At 38.1% G+C, this 17,706-nt stretch overlaps 1 protein-coding gene across 2 annotated transcripts in view; it reads left to right on the top strand.

Moving 5' to 3' along the window:
- Window positions 1-7,015, top strand: part of LOC132547870 (transcriptional regulator ATRX-like) — a 37,613-nt gene extending 30,598 nt beyond the window's left edge. For both annotated transcript variants that reach the window (XM_060211677.1, XM_060211678.1), the window contains exons 30-31: window positions 1,134-1,238; window positions 4,717-7,015. In XM_060211677.1, the coding sequence (XP_060067660.1) occupies window positions 1,134-1,238; window positions 4,717-4,848 (237 nt within the window). In that variant the 3' untranslated portion in view covers window positions 4,849-7,015. The remainder of the gene's footprint in view (window positions 1-1,133; window positions 1,239-4,716) is intronic.
- The last annotated feature ends 10,691 nt before the right edge of the window (window positions 7,016-17,706 follow it).

Here is a 17,706-nt window from a genome sequence, read left to right as displayed (position 1 = left end):
GTTTAATATCTGGTCTTAGAAGATATAGACTTCTCCTGACATCAGTTAGTCCAGGAATGTAGACTATGGTATGTTGGTTGTGTCAGCATTAGTGAATTATTTTATATCTGGTCATATAAGATATAGACTTCTCCTGACATCAGTTAGTCCAGGAATGTAGACTATGGTATGTTGGTTGTGTCAGCATTAGAGTGAATATTTTTATATTTACTCGTCTATCTATGTGAACTACCTGACTGATGTATACAAGAATGTCCAGCGTGGGATTTAGTCAGTGTTAAAACTCACAGCAGAATATTATGTTGTATGATTTATAACAGTAACAGAAATTGTTTGTCATGATATTTTTCTTTTTTTTTAATGGTGCTTGTGTTACAAATATTTCTCAATTTGACATCACCGTATTTGTTGATTTGGAATGCTAACATCAATTTCTTAAGTCAAAGTGCTTCCTTTACTAAAAGACAGCAATGGTTTTCAGGGTGGTGAGTCAAGGTCAGGGCCAAATAATATAAATAGTACACTTACTGGTTTCTTAATACTACAGTGGAATAATTGTGTTGCAATCAGTAAATCTGTTTGATTTTGTCAGAATAAAATTTAAGGTCACATATTGTTTTATACATTTCAATACAGTTTTGGAAACTGTTATATATTTATTGAGTTATTGAGCTATATTATAAACACTGTTTTATACATTTCAATACAGTAGGGGTTATGAGTTGAGTTATTGAGCTATATTATTATAACACTGTTTTATACATTTCAATACAGAAGGGGTTATGAGTTGAGTTATTGAGCTATATTATTATACATTTCAATACAGTAGGGGTTATGAGTTGAGTGTTTATACATTTTTATACATTTCAATACAGTTGGAGTTATGAGTTGAGTTATTGAGCTATATTATAACACTGTTTTATACATTTCAATACAGAAGGGGTTATGAGTTGAGTTATTGAGCTATATTATAACACTGTTTTATACATTTCAATACAGAAGGGGTTATGAGTTGAGTTATTGAGCTATATTATTATAACACTGTTTTATACATTTCAATACAGTAGGGGTTATGAGTTGAGTTATTGAGCTATATTATTATAACATTTACACAGTTCTTTTTTTGGTTATAGTTCCCTCATCTGCCTGAAGATCAGCTGACTGCAAGAGTGCAGGGTGTCATACGTCACATCATCACTAATCAGTACATGCAACAGCAAGAAATGCAGAAACGACAGGTGAGATCATCACATAATCAGATACCTGTAACTGGACAGATCATAGAATCCTCCCCATAATCAGATACCTGTATCTAGACAGATCAGAGAATTTTCTCCATCAGATACCTGTAACTGGACAGATCATAGAATTCTCCCCATAGTCAGATACCTGTAACTGGACAGATCAGAGAATTCTCCCCATAGTCAGATACCTGTAACTGGACAGATCAGAGAATTCTCCCCATAATCAGACACCTGTAACTGGACAGATCAGAGAATCCTCCCCATAATCAGACACCTGTAACTGGACAGATCAGAGAATCCTCCCCATAATCAGATACCTGTATCTGGACAGATCAGAGAATCCTCTCCATAATCAGATACCTGTATCTGGACAGATCAAAGAATCCTTCCCATAATCAGACACCTGTATCTAGACAGATCAGAGAATCCTCTCCATAATCAAACACCTGTATCTAGACAGATCAAAGAATCCTCTCCATAATCAGACACCTGTAACTGGACAGATCAAAGAATCCTCCCCATAATCAGACACCTGTATCTAGACAGATCAGAGAATCCTCTCCATAATCAGACACCTGTATCTAGACATATCAGAGAATCCTCTCCATAATCAGATACCTGTAACTGGACAGATCAAATAATCCTCCCCATAATCAGATACCTGTAACTGGACAGATCAGGGAATCCTCTCCATAATCAGATACCTGTAACTGGACAGATCAGAGAATTTTCTCCATCATCAGATACCTGTAACTGGACAGATCAGAGAATCCTCTCCATAATCAGACACCTGTATCTGGACAGATCAAAGAATCCTCTCCATAATCAGATACCTGTATCTGGACAGATCAGAGAATCCTCCCCATAATCAGATACCTGTAACTGGACAGATCAGAGAATTTTCTCCATCATCAGATACCTGTATCTGGACAGATCAGAGAATCCTCCCCATAATCAGATACCTGTATCTGGACAGATCAAAGAATCCTCTCCATAATCAGATACCTGTATCTGGACATCTGACAGATCAAAGAATCCTTCCCATAATCAGACACCTGTATCTGGACAGATCAAAGAATCCTCTCCATAATCAGACACCTGTATCTGGACAGATCAAAGAATTTTCTCTCAGAATCCTCTCCATAATCAGATACCTGTAACTGGACAGATCAAATAATCCTCCCCATAATCAGATACCTGTAACTGGACAGATCAGAGAATTTTCTCCATCATCAGATACCTGTAACTGGACAGATCAAAGAATCCTCCCCATAATCAGATACCGGTATCTGGACAGATCAAAGAATCCTCTCCATAATCAGATACCTGTAACTGGACAGATCAAAGAATCCTCTCCATAATCAGATACCTGTATCTGGACAGATCAAAGAATCCTCTCCATAATCAGATACCTGTATCTGGACAGATCAAAGAATCCTTCCCATAATCAGACACCTGTATCTGGACAGATCAAAGAATCCTCCCCATAATCAGACACCTGTATCTGGACAGATCAAAGAATCCTCTCCATAATCAGATACCTGTATCTGGACAGATCAAAGAATCCTCCCCAGATACCTGTAACTGGACAGATCAAAGAATCCTCCCCATAATCAGACACCTGTATCTAGACAGATCAGAGAATCCTCTCCATAATCAGACACCTGTATCTGGACAGATCAGAGAATCCTCCCCATAATCAGATACCTGTATCTGGACAGATCAAAGAATCCTCCCCATAATCAGATACCTGTATCTGGACAGATCAAAGAATCCTCTCCATAATCAGACACCTGTATCTGGACAGATCAAAGAATCCTCTCCATAATCAGATACCTGTATCTGGACAGATCAAAGAATCCTCCCCATAATCAGATACCTGTATCTAGACAGATCAGAGAATCCTCCCCATAATCAGATACCTGTAACTGGACAGATCAAAGAATCCTCCCCATAATCAGACACCTGTATCTAGACAGATCAAAGAATCGTCTCCATAATGAAATACCTGTAACTGGACAGATCAAAGAATCCTCCCTGTAATCAGATATAACTATGTCTGGACAGTACAACAGTACAATAAATCCTCCCTGTAATCAGATATAACTATGTCTGGACAGTACAATAAATCCTCCCTGTAATCAGATATAACTATGTCTGGACAGTACAATAAATCCTCCCTGTAATCAGATATAACTATGTCTGGACAGTACAAAGAATCCTCCCTGTAATCAGATATAACTTCCCTCCCTGTAATCAGATATAACTATGTCTGGACAGTACAATAAATCCTCCCTGTAATCAGATACCTGTGTATGGACGGTACAAGAAATTTTTCCTGAATTGTATACATTTCGTACCGGTTCTGGCCACTACAAAGAATCCTCCCCAACGTATAGATGTTTTGTGTCTGTCCAAAGACAGCAAGCATAATCCTTCCCACTAATCAGATAACTGTATCTGGATAGTACCGAGAATCCTCCCTCTCTATAATGTACTTTATCAAAATGATTTCCTATCTGCTGGAACAAAAAAAATGGGAGGAAATATTTTAATTTGACATAGATAAATGTAGACAAATATGTATACTACCCTTCATAATTTGTAGAATTATAAAGTTACAGTGGGTTAATTTTAGAATTAATCAACACATTTTGACAACAAAAATATAGTTATATAAAATTGGTCTAGCATTGTGTTTCCATTGTTAACCTGAAAATGAAACCATAGTTCATGTACTTTGGGATTGAGGAGAAGTACAATTTTTTAATCTAATTTTGAGTCTTTATTAGATGTGTAATTGATTCCATTTGCTTTTGATAAGGAAACATTTATCTTTGGTTTATATGATAAAAAAAAACCAGTGTGGATAAATTAGTAATTCAAATCTTGAAAATGTATATACAAGGCCAGAGGTCTGCAAAATATGTTGTACATTGCTACCCTAAAGAACCTAATTAAAGATATGTATACCACTCAAAAATATATAGCTGTTGGCAATGGTTAAAATAATCTCCTGCCCCTGAAAAAATTTTTTTTTTTACTTGGAAAGATTATTAGAAACCACATAATTAAAAGGTAAAAGCCATACAGATAGCCTTGCCTAGTCCCTGATGTTTTTTTTTAATATTTAATGTATGTATTAAAGATTTTTTAACATAATATAACTATTCCTTAGGCACCTTTCTTCCTCTGTCCTTTCCTCCATCATTTCTTATCTATAACTGTCTTCTTTTTTCTCTCTTTAGAAACAGTGCAAAGCACTTTTTTTCCAACTCTTGAAATCATGATTCTGCTTTGCTTTAGTTATGTATGAAAAAGTCTAAGTATATGCAAAGAGATATGATATCTCATGTATTTGAAAATATGGGATATAAAAATGTGATTTTTTGTATGACTGTAAAAATTTCAAAGATGTTTTTAAAAATTACAAAAAAAAAGAAGTTGCATTGGTATCTGTTTTGCTTTGTAGCTGGAACAAAGAGAAATGCAGCATCAGCAACAGCTCCATCAGATCCAGGCCCAGATCCAGCGTCAGCAGCAGCAGCTGAATGCCCACCAGAGGATGGGGGGCCACCCTGGCCAAATGCCCAACAGGAGATAATCCTAGTGAATATAGGCAACAGATAAATGTTTCACACTGCTGTGCCATGGAGATAGAGGTCACAAGCAAGGAACACAGCAGATAATGGAAATGCTGTTCAACAAGGATATTTTATGACATCTGTCGGTCTGCTTGATTCGTATCTTGCTCAAGGAAGTGTGTAGTGACTCTGGTACTTTGTTATGAATATCAGAGTTTGAAAATTAAGTTATTTTTGTAACGTTGATGAGCAAACCTTAACAAGATATTGGTAAGCAGACTTTGATACATGACTTCAAACCAGTTGTGGCAATATTTTTGCTTTGTTCTAGTCTTTGTTTTTCTGCCTCTGAAAGTACTTTCAGTCATTAAAGGTTGAAATCTTTATTTCAGAAAATAAGATAATGAAAATCCTGTGATCATGAATACTAATCTAAAGAGATATAACAGCTTGTTAGTCGGACAATAAGGCTTTAATAAAATTTAAAATTTCTTTCTAGATCTAGTTGAAACCCTGCTAACATGTTTGATGGTATGCACAATTAAAGTTTGTTTAGAGCAAACAATTTGGCATTTCATGTTTAACTATATATTTCTTAAGGTTTACCCACCACAAGTCCTTTTTTGCCAAAAGTAGTGGAGGATAGGGGCTAGACCTGTATATTAGTATAGTTGTCACCGACTGTGTAATGAGAAACAAATATTTTGGTCTTAATATGATGAATTATTGTTATTAATGTCAGATTAAAATTTGTAATATCTTCAGAGAACCATTTCTAAACTTCATGTAAATTAATGTCTTTCATTCATTTAACCATATTACAGAGCACTTCTCATATATTTGTATGGTTTAAATGATTGAAGTCAACACTTCTAGATTATCCGGTTAAACTAGAATTTTGATGTTTGACTCTTATTAAAAGGTTTTTAAAGGAGCATCGCCAGAGAAGTGCAATTTGTGGCCACTGTTCAAGATTTCATGGTACATACAGTTTAATTCTAATAAAGTTCCAGAAGTATGTGTTAACATGCATTATGGAAAAGTGGTGTAATGGACATATTCTGCATGTGTAGTCTTTCCATTTCACTCTGTGCAAACCCTGATGATCCACTTAACTTCTGTGGCAACATGGTTTTATTTTTGAGAGCACATGGTTATAGTTTTTGTTGATGATCTTTACTAGAGCACAAGGTTGTGACCTGTGAAGAATGTAAGGGTACATTGACTGTACCTTAAAACTATTTATTGTACTGGTTTGGAGAAAGGGACCAGTCAAGTCCGTTTAGAGTTATGGTGAATTGTGTCCACTATTTATGTCCCCTTGTTTTTCTCTGTTGACTGTGATCAGATTGTTTGAAAGCATTTGCACATGTTAAAGCCGAGCATGGGAATGACGGGTGTGTCAATGTTAACTGTTGGTAAAGAATTGGAAAGGGAAGAGTGTTTTATTTTCTGTTCAAAGTTTGGTGAATTTAAGTAGAATTGATGTTGTAATATTAAGGTATCATTTCTTGTATGTGACTGTTGGTGCTTTGTTTTTTTTTTTTAGTGCTTTTGAAGTCACTGAGACTTTCAGTCACCCATGATTTGTTTGATTTATAAAACATTAGATTGCAGTGATGTAATAAATTTGGGATAGTATGAACGGGACGGGATATATAAAGATGTATCCTGTCCACTCTTAAGGAAAGGAAATCAAGGTCATGATATTAAAACTTGTTTGTCTAATAAAGAGCAAAAAAGGTTTTGTTCTTCTTTTTTTCTTCTTATGTATGGCTTTAATATTTATAGAATTCCTAACAGGAAATTATGTGTGAAGTTTTAATTTTAAATATTGGAAAGCAAAAACCGGTTTTATCATTCCTTCAATTTTGTTTAAGTAGCAAATCAAGACTTCCATTTGTTAAAGGCATCATGTATTCCTGATCATTTGACATTATTGTTTACACTATAAGATGTGCAATGATAGGAATTAAATTAGAAAAATATTGTTAGAATCAAGTTACACAATCACTTTGATTGCATGAACATTGATTTGAATTTAAATGTGATTTTAAAACCAATTTTTCTGGGTGGTTTCGTTTTAGTTTTAGGATTTGGATTGCGTTTACCATAAAACTAATTTAAATTTTTTTTTTTTTTTTTTTGCGCATGTTCATTGTATTTATATGCTTTTGATTATGTATAGTCCACAAATAAAATCGGTATCTAAAACACAAACAATTATCTTGTCATTCCTACATTACCTAGTTTAAGGTGTAATAGTAGAGTGATGGTGATAATCACATAACTAGCCTGTCTCAATGTTATAACACCCATAACATGATAGTTGCGGCTTTGTCCGTCATAATTTTTGTCCAGAGCATAACACAAAACTATAAGCGGTATCAACAGAAAATCTTGGGTAAATAGATCTCCACAAGGAGAAATGCATGGCACAAGAACCATCACTCGGTTTTGTATGATTTAGGAGTTATTGCCCTTTATTTTCATACTTAAATTTTGTCAGGAGCAATACACTATAACTATATGAGATATTAACATGAAACTTCATGGGTAGATAGATCTCAACAAGAATAATAACGGTCTTATTGCTCCTTGTTATTTTTTTTACTTAAAATTTGTCCCATAAGGGAAACATAAACTGTCTCTGATGGCCCTTATCGGTTATGACAAGTGTAATACAGTGTATAGGTAAAGCAGCTGGGAATAGCTAGCTGCTCTTTGTGACTTCATGACTTCATATTATGCCTCAATATTCTCGGCGGAAGCGCGAGCTATCTACCTCGCCCTTGAATATCTTTAAACAAAGTAATGAGAGTTGTTATCCATTCAGACTCTCTTTCTGTACTGTGAAGTCTTAGCAATAGAAATATCGGAAATGTCTTCATTCGTAACACATTAATACTACATCATGAACTTGCCTTTAATTTTCGTATTGCTTTTTGCTGGGTTCCTGAGTTTTAACAGTGACAGGAGGAATGGAATTAATATACAAATAATAAATTGCACCCCGTAAAACAACATCTGTGAATGGTCTCCATGCTATAGACGAGGTTGTCCTTGCCCGTCTTCGGATGGGCCATACACACCTTACACATTCATACATGTTGAAAGGCGAAGATAATTCTCGGTGTATAGGATTCACTGTTAATTTTTTTATAAGCAGAGGGTCTCGGAATGGTAGGCCCCACTGGGGGAAAAAAAATCGAAATTTCTGGTGGATATATACGATGAACGTGGTCGATAATTTCTGATTTAAAGACAAGACGTTATCAATATATCTGAAAGTGAAATTAAGCAATTTTGCAAAGTCTTTATGACCGGTCTTATAGTTCTTCGATAGAATGGGCAAACTAAAACAAATCGGCCAACAGAGAGACACGTTTCATTCCAGTAGGTATGCCTTTAGTCTGTTGCAAAATCTTAATCTAACTCAACAAAGATGTTGTCAACCAGAAATTCTATCATTTTTACGATATCGTCTGTACATTCTTTAGTTGGGACGTATTTTTCAGGGAATACGCTACAATATACAACCGCCGTTCACCACGGTAAAGAAAGCTTACAACAAGAGAACGTTTAGAATGGGGTATGGTGGTGTATAGAGTGGAAAAATCAAATATTCTTATAGAAGAAATTTGTTTTAAGAAGATTATTTAGAACTAGTTAGAGTTCTTTAGAATCCACGTACTATTAGTTCCATTCCCTGAGTAAAAAGTATAACAATATTACTGTAACCCAAATGGTAGTAAGTTTGGATAAAAGTTTGGTTGAACAGTTAGACGAGACAGCAATAAAACGTTGTTTATACAGATTCTTGTGAAGTTTAAGAATCCGATATAAATGGGGAAGGTCCGTACCCTTATCGTTAATAGGTATTCTAAATGACTGGTATACTGAAGCATGATTAGCCAATAATCCTTTTTGGGAAAGATTGCATAATGTATAGGTGGGGCTTCATTCGTTATCAAGAAAGCCTACCTCTTTGTATATACAAGACAGGTAGACAAGGATACTTTTATTGGAAGCTTCATCTGCAAACACAAAAATCATACCTTTAACATCAGGATCGAGGAAGAGAGTGAAGAAAACAAAGCAGAAGTGAATCTTAACGCAAAAAAAAAAACAGCACAAAACAAGACATTAAAGTCTACAGCAGTACAAGATATGACTGCTGTCACTGCGATAGAAACTTCGAAATCAAATATACTCAAAGTTCATGATAGTACGATGACACACAATGCCATGGACACATATGTCAGTCACCACATAAGTGCCAGTGATAGTCCTGTCACGCAGGTGATAGGTATAGTACTGTCACGGAGGTAACAGAGATAGCCCTGTCACGGAGGTGATATAGATAGTCCTGTCACGGAGGTGATATAGATATAGTCCTGTCACGGAGGTGATATATATAGTCCTGTCACGGAGGTGATATAGATATAGTCCTGTCACGGAGGTGATATAGATAGTCCTGTCACGGAGGTGATAGATAGTCTTGTCACGGAGGTGATATAGATATAGTCCTGTCACGGAGGTGATATAGATATAGTCCTGTCACGGAGGTGATATAGATATAGTCCTGTCACGGAGGTGATATAGAGATAGTCCTGTCACGGAGGTGATAGTCATATAGTCCTGTCACGGAGGTGATAGATAGTCTTGTCACGGAGGTAATATAGATATAGTCCTGTCACGGAGGTGATAGATATAGTCCTGTCACGCAGGTGATGATGTCACGGAGGTAATATAGTCCTGTCACGGAGGTGATATCCTGTCACGGATATAGTCCTGTCACGGAGGTGATATATAGTCCTGTCACGGAGGTGATATAGATATAGTCCTGTCACAGAGGTGATATATATAGTCCTGTCACGGAGGTGATAGTCCTGTCACGGAGGTGATAGTCCTGTCACGGAGGTGATACGTCCTGTCACGGAGGTGATATAGATATACACCTCTCACGGAGGTGAAAGTCATATACACAACACACAGGTTTATAGATATAGTCCTGTCACAGAAGTGATAGTCAGATAGTCCTGTCACGGAGGTGATATAGATAGTCCTGTCACGGAGGTGATAGATATAGTCCTGTCACGGAGGTGATATAGATATAGTCCTGTCACGGAGGTGATATAGATAGTCCTGTCACGGAGGTGATGTAGATATAGTCCTGTCACGGAGGTGATATAGAGATAGTCCTGTCACGGAGGTGATAGTCATATAGTCCTGTCACGGAGGTGATATAGATATAGTCTTGTCACGGTGTTGATATAGATAGTCCTGTCACGGAGGTGATAGATATAGTCCTGTCACGGAGGTGATATAGATATAGTCCTGTCACGGAGGTGATAGATATAGTCCTGTCACGGAGGTGATATAGATAGTCCTGTCACGCAGGTGATATAGAGATAGTCCTGTCACGGAGGTGATATAGATATAGTCCTGTCACGGAGGTGATAGATATAGTCCTGTCACGGATATAGGTCACGATATATATAGTCCTGTCATGATAGTATATAGTCCTGTCACGGAGGTGATATATATATGATATATATCCTGTCACGGAGGTGATATAGATCCTGGTGATATATATAGTCCTGTCAGATATAGTCCTGTCACGGAGGTGATATAGATATAGTCCTGTCACGGAGGTGATAGATATAGTCCTGTCACGGAGGTGATATAGATATAGTCCTGTCACGGAGGTGATATAGATATAGTCCTGTCACAGAGGTGATATATATAGTCCTGTCACGGAGGTGATAGTCATATAGTCCTGTCACGGAGGTGATATAGATATAGTCCTGTCACGGAGGTGATAGGTATAGTCCTGTCACGGAGGTGATAGATATAGCCCTGTCACGGAGGTGATATAGATATAGTCCTGTCACAGAAGTGATAGTCATATAGTCCTGTCACGGAGGTGATATAGATAGTCCTGTCACGGAGGTGAATATAGATATAGTCCTGTCACGGAGGTGATAGATATAGCCCTGTCACGGAGGTGATATAGATATAGTCCTGTCACAGAGGTGATATATATAGTCCTGTCACGGAGGTGATAGTCATATAGTCCTGTCACGGAGGTGATATAGATAGTCCTGTCACGGAGGTGATATAGATATAGTCCTGTCACGGAGGTGATATAGATATAGTCCTGTCACGGAGGTGATATAGATAGTCCTGTCACGGAGGTGATAGATATAGTCCTGTCACGGAGGTGATAGATATAGTCCTGTCACGGAGGTGATATAGATAGTCCTGTCACTGAGGTGATATAGATAGTCCTGTCACGGAGGTGATATAGATAGTCAAGTTACGGAGGTGATATAGATATAGTCCTGTCACGGAGGTGATATAGATAGTCCTGTCACTGAGGTGATATAGATAGTCCTGTCACGGAGGTGATATAGATAGTCCTGTCACGGAGGTGATAGATAGTCTTGTCACGGAGGTGAAAGATATAGTCTTGTCACTGAGGTGATATAGATAGTCCTGTCACGGAGGTGATATAGAGATAGTCCTGTCACGGAGGTGATATAGATAGTCCTGTTACGGAGGTGATATAGATAGCCCTGTCACGGAGGTGATATAGATAGCCCTGTCATGAGTTGGATCATAGAAACATGGTCTACTTTTAACCTTTATTGGGGATGCCAGTAACAGTGAAAATCAAGGCACTGGTGTCGCGATAACCTGCATGTTCACCAAACTGATGTTGACAGTTTGATTTTAAAAAACTGAATTGGAAGCTCTGGCAAAATCACATAATGTCGACATTGTGCACGTTTTGGAATCTTTGCCAAAAGGTAGACAACTGAGATTCTGAGATTTGAGTTTAACACTGAGGGTTATCGCCACTAAACGTAGGATCTACTTACTGATACGGGCGGAGGAAACCTCACCCATGTTATTAAAGGTCTTACGTCACAAGTGATCAGCATACTGTATCCGAATGTCTTATGTATCAGAATTGAGATCAACAAAACATGAATGGTTGCTATTTCATTGTATTTATCGCAGCCAGAATAGTGGACATGTTTGCCTTGAAGATCTAGCTTAAATTATGATTAATGAAAAGTATCAACAATTGCCCGTAAAAGAGAAGAATAATTACAGTTGATTTTAACATAAAGATATCAACTACGAAACCAAGTTCCACCCAGCGTCAGCATTTCTGGAAATAACATCGGATAATGATCTTACGGCACCAGCATGTGATGAAATGCTGCCATATATGTATGTAACCTTGTATAATTGTTTATGGAAGAGGACGTTCCTAAGTTGTTTAACTTGTGTCCAATTCCATTTGATTTTTGGTCAAATAAAATATGTTTAAACTAAAACCAGCACGGGACGCTCCCTACACGTACACGAGAATAAGAAAGTCCTTCCATTTCAGACTTGGTCTTCACGGTGACACTAAAAATATCAGTTTTTATCCTCCACTAGGGGAAAGCAACAGTATCTGTATAAATTTCACTGTAAATATCAGCATGGACGTCATGCCAACAGAAATTTCAACACGTGAAACAACGAAAGAATAAGATCTGAAACACACAGTTATCTGAATCCTAGGGAAACTTTACAGAGATTATCCACACAGAAATTAATTAAACGTACCAGTATGCACAGAGACTAACAGGAGATTGCATAACAACTTAAATGGCGGACGCAGCCATCAATGTCATCCGACAGAAGTGGAATAAATATCACCTTTGTAGAAATTATGCCAACAAAGATATTTCCATGCTTAGCCGGTGTGGAAGCTATCCGGGTTACACAGAAGTCTCAGAAACATGAAGTCCGAATGGTTCTTTCTGTCTATTCGCGGTTATATTTTGTTTTTTCTGACTGTCTATCCGCGATTTTATTTTGTCCTTTCTGACTGTCTATCTGCGGTTTTATTTTGTCCTTTCTGTCTGTCTATCCGCGGTTTTATTTTGTTTTTTTCTGACTGTCTATCCGCGATTTTATTTTGTCCTTTCTGACTGTCTATCTGCAGTTTTATTTTGTCCTTTCTGTCTGTCTATCCGCGGTTTTATTTTGTTTTTTCTGACTGTCTATCCGCGGTTTTATTTTGTCCTTTCTGTCTGTCTATCCGCGGTTTTATTTTGTTTTTTCTGACTGTCTATCCGCGGTTTTATTTTGTTTTTTCTGTCTGTCTATCCGCGGTTTTATTTTGTTTTTTTCTGACTGTCTATCCGCGGTTTTATTTTGTCCTTTCTATCCGTCTATCCGCGGTCTTATTTTGTTTTTTTTTTCTGTCCGTCTATCCGCGGTTTTATTTTGTTTTTTCTGTCTGTCTATCCGCGGTTTTATTTTGTTTTTTCTGTCTATCCGCGGTTTTATTTTGTTCTTTCTGTCTGTCTATCCGCGGTTTTATTTTGTTTTTTCTGTCCGTCTATCCGCGGTTTTATTTTGTCTTTTCTATCCGTCTATCCGCGGTTTTAGTTTGTCCTTTCTGACTGTCTATCTGCGGTTTTATTTTGTTTTTTCTGACTGTCTATCCGCGGTTTTATTTTGTCCTTTCTATCCGTCTGTCCGCGGTTTTATTTTGTTTTTTCTGTCCGTCTATCCGCGGTTTTATTTTGTTTTTTCTGTCTGTCTATCCGCGGTTTTATTTTGTTTTTTCTGACTGTCTATCCGCGGTTTTATTATTTTTTTTCTGACTGTCTATCCGCGGTTTTATTTTGTTCTGTCTATCCGCGGTTTTATTTTGTTTTTTTCTGTCTGTCTATCCGCGGTTTTATTTTGTTCTTTCTGTCTGTCTATCCGCGGTTTTATTTTGTTTTTTTCTGACTGTCGGTTTTATTTTGTTTTTTTCTGACTGTCTATCCGCGGGTTTATTTTTTTCTTTCTATCTGTCTATCCGCGGTTTTATTTTGTTTTTTTCTGACTGTCTATCCGCGGTTTTATTTTGTTTTTTCTGACTGTCTATCCGCGGTTTTATTTTTTTTTTTCTGACTGTCTATCCGCGGTTTTATTTTGTTTTTTCTGACTGTCTATCCGCGGTTTTATTTTGTTTTTTTATTTTGTTCTTTTGTTTTTTCTGTCTATCCGCGGTTTTATTTTGTTTTTTCTGTGTCTATCCGCGGTTTTATTTTGTTTTTTCTGTCTGTCTATCCGCGGTTTTATTTTGTTTTTTTCTGTCTGTCTATCCGCGGTTTTATTTTGTTTTTTCTTACTGTCTATCCGCGGTTTTATTTTGTTTTTTTTTATGATCCGCGGTTTTATTTTGTTCTTTCTGTCTGTCTATCCGCGGTTTTATTTTGTTTTTTCTGACTGTCTATCTGCGGTTTTATTTTGTTCTTTCTGTCTGTCTATCCGCGGTTTTATTTTGTTTTTTTCTGACTGTCTATCCGCGGTTTTATTTTGTTTTTTCTGTCTGTCTATCCGCGGTTTTATTTTGTTTTTTCTGACTGTCTATCCGCGGTTTTATTTTGTTTTTTTCTGACTGTCTATCCGCGGTTTTATTTTGTCCTTTCTGACTGTCTATCTGCGGTTTTATTTTGTCCTTTCTGTCTGTCTATCCCCGGTATTATTTTTTTTCTTTCTGACTGTCTATCCGAGGTTTTATTTTGTTTTTTCTGACTGTCTATCCGCGGTTTTATTTTGTCCTTTCTATCCGTCTGTCCGCGGTTTTATTTTGTTTTTTTTTCTGTCCGTCTATCCGCGGTTTTATTTTGTTTTTTCTGTCTGTCTATCCGCGGTTTTATTTTGTTTTTTCTGACTGTCTATCCGCGGTTTTATTTTGTTTTTTTCTGACTGTCTATCCGCGGTTTTATTTTGTTCTTTCTGTCTGTCTATCCGCGGTTTTATTTTGTTCTTTCTGTCTGTCTATCCGCGGTTTTATTTTGTTTTTTCTGACTGTCTATCCGCGGTTTTATTTTGTTTTTTCTGACTGTCTATCCGCGGTTTTATTTTGTTCTTTCTGTCTGTCTATCCGCGGTTTTATTTTGTTCTTTCTGTCTGTCTATCCGCGGTTTTATTTTGTTTTTTCTGACTGTCTATCCGCGGTTTTATTTTGATTTTTTTCTGACTCTCTATCCGCGGTTAAATTTAGCCTGTTTAGATTGATTCAGTTTTCGAGATCTCTTCACCTTGCGACTTTCTGGTTATTATCCTTTGGAGTTCCGCTTTGCCTGTTTAACCACCTGTTCTGCTTGGTACACTATGGTGACTTTGATGCCGTCTGGAGTTTTTCTCTGATCGTTCTTAGACAGATATTCATTGATGCAGATCATTCCCGGACCACAACTATTACCCCCTAGGTTATATCCTGATTGTATGTCCTAGAGTAGTTTTATGTCTCCACCAGCCAGTTCTCCTATAGAAAACGACCCACTGATCAATGTCTGGTATGTAAGGCTTATTCGTCGTAAAAAAAGGGTTATCGTTTTAAATGAAGTGTCAGGCATATAGGTTGACGTAAGAATGATGCTGATGCACTGTACCTGTATACCTATATCATTTATCTGTTGCAAAGTAATGCGTCGGTAATAGGGTTGTATTAATGTGTTGTCATTAGCAAACAATTGTCTCGTTATCAGTAATTGATTACTACTTACGATAGACAACTCGCACCAAATACACATCCACTGGACATTGTGTTATCTCGAGTGTGAAACTCGGTGAACGCAACCATCCATAAGCCATTCAGATAGAGTGGACGATTGTACTTTAAATGACCACGGGATGATATCGAGGTAGACGTCCAGACAGTGTGTATTACTTAGGTACAGGTAGAAGATAATGATAGCATCTAATCAACGGTCATCCTCGGGTACATATTGTTAAAATTGTTTTGGTCATCCCTCGAACTGAACCAAATATTCCACTGCGCAGGAAGTCCAATACACACGTTAGTGGTTAGGCATCTTTATACTACAGAGATTTGGGTACCAGGTACTACCACGGGGAGGAGATCGCATACTGAGAGGCTGATACCACCTGGCACCTCACACAGATGTAATACCAAGGGGAAAAGAAGAAACCTGGTACCACATACCGGTATACCGGGGCAAGTTGTACCCTCAGGGCAAGTGGAGACCGGGGTATCTGGTACCACATACCTACCGGTATACCGGGGCAAGTTGTACCCTCAGGGCAAGTGGAGACCGGGGTATCTGGTACCACATACCGGTATACCGGGGCAAGGTGTACCCTCAGGGCAAGTGGAGACCGGGGTATCTGGTACCACATACCGGTATACCGGGGCGAGTTGTACCCTCAGGGCAAGTGGAGACCGGGGTATCTGGTACCACATACCGGTATACCGGGGCGAGTTGTACCCTCAGGGCAAGTGGAGACCGGGGTATCTGGTACCACATACCGGTATACCGGGGCAAGGTGTACCCTCAGGGCAAGTGGAGACCGGGGTATCTGGTACCACATACCGGTATACCGGGACGAGTTGTACCCTCAGGGCAAGTGGAGACCGGGGTATCTGGTACCACATACCGGTATACCGGGGCAAGATGTACCCTCAGGGCAAGTGGAGACCGGGGTATCTGGTACCACATACCGGTATACCGGGGCGAGTTATACCCTCAGGGCAAGTGGAGACCGGGGTATCTGGTACCACATACCTGGATACCTGGCGAGTTGTACCCTAAGGGCAAGTGGAGACCGGGGTATCTGGTACCACATACCTGGATACCGGGCGAGTTATACCCTCAGTTTACTATTACTCAAAACTCTACACAGTTGTCAAAAATCTGCTTCTGAAAACGATATCACTGGCAGTTGAAATTCAACAAGGAAAAATGCAAGTAAATCCAGCAAGGTCCAATGACCCTTTAAGTATAAAATGGACCATACAAATATACTGATCCCCGAAAGAAACGCAAGTGCGAATTAAGATACGTTTTTGTAAGAAATCAAAATAGAAACTAAATTTTTACTGATGTATTGGAGAGTTGGCGTCAAAAAAGTAAACAAAATAGTCATATGAAATAACGCGTGGTCGATAACATATTCATATAAAAAAATAAGTGTAGGAGCTTTTGCGTAAGTAGTTGAAACGGTTGGACCGGTTGAATATGTAAGAAAAACGCCAGTTACCGATCAGAAGCTTGACTGCGCAATATTTGACACGTGCAGTTTGAGGGGTCTAGCCGTACCTGTCCGAAACTTATTTGCTTAATTTCAGTATAAAAAAAGTAGGGTTGGTGCACTCACATGTTTAGCTGGAGCAATGTGCTATAAAGTACGATTGAAATTGATGGTATCTTAATTTAAATTAATTAATTTGTGTTTAACAGGAAATGCCGATTCTGCGTATTTTAAATTTTACATATATCAGGTCCAGTACACGGTACAAGTGCGTTCATTTATAGTGGAATGATTCCAGACCACCTGAACCGTTTCAACCGAATTACGCGACTGCAGCCTAGGTTACAGGTAAAGAAACAAATTCTCGTATAGTATAGTCATTGAGTGGAATATATTATCAGGAAATATAGTCCCAGCTGAAAAATTAAATACATTCAAAAGTCGTCTGAATACACTCTGAAAATACACGTATTACTTTTACGGGTGTCGAAGGAGCGAGGCGGTGGTCATTGTCACTCAGGTGATGGAACATGTTTATTTGCTTCAGCTGGTAAAGCCGGTCGATTGCCGGAGACCCGGGTTCGATTCCAGGTCGGTGCACAAATTTCCCTTACATCATCATTGAGGCTGAACCGTCCACTGGGCTTTGCTGGCCTTATCCGACTCTAATGCTGTTCTGTAGCTGCGAAGTGGAAGGTGGGCCTCTGACGAGCCTAAGGAAAGGACCCCAATGGTCTGGAATACATGTAACGGTATTTTTCGTGAAGTTTTTCGGAATTTATCCAAGGAACTTTCCAGTTTATATGATGATTCTA

The sequence above is a fragment of the Ylistrum balloti genome, unplaced genomic scaffold, assembly GCF_031769215.1.
Source record: "Ylistrum balloti isolate Yb309-2 unplaced genomic scaffold, AGI_CSIRO_Ybal_v1 Utg369986, whole genome shotgun sequence".
Taxonomy (NCBI): Eukaryota; Metazoa; Mollusca; class Bivalvia; order Pectinida; family Pectinidae; genus Ylistrum; species Ylistrum balloti.
This window is presented reverse-complemented; position numbering and strand designations above follow the sequence as displayed.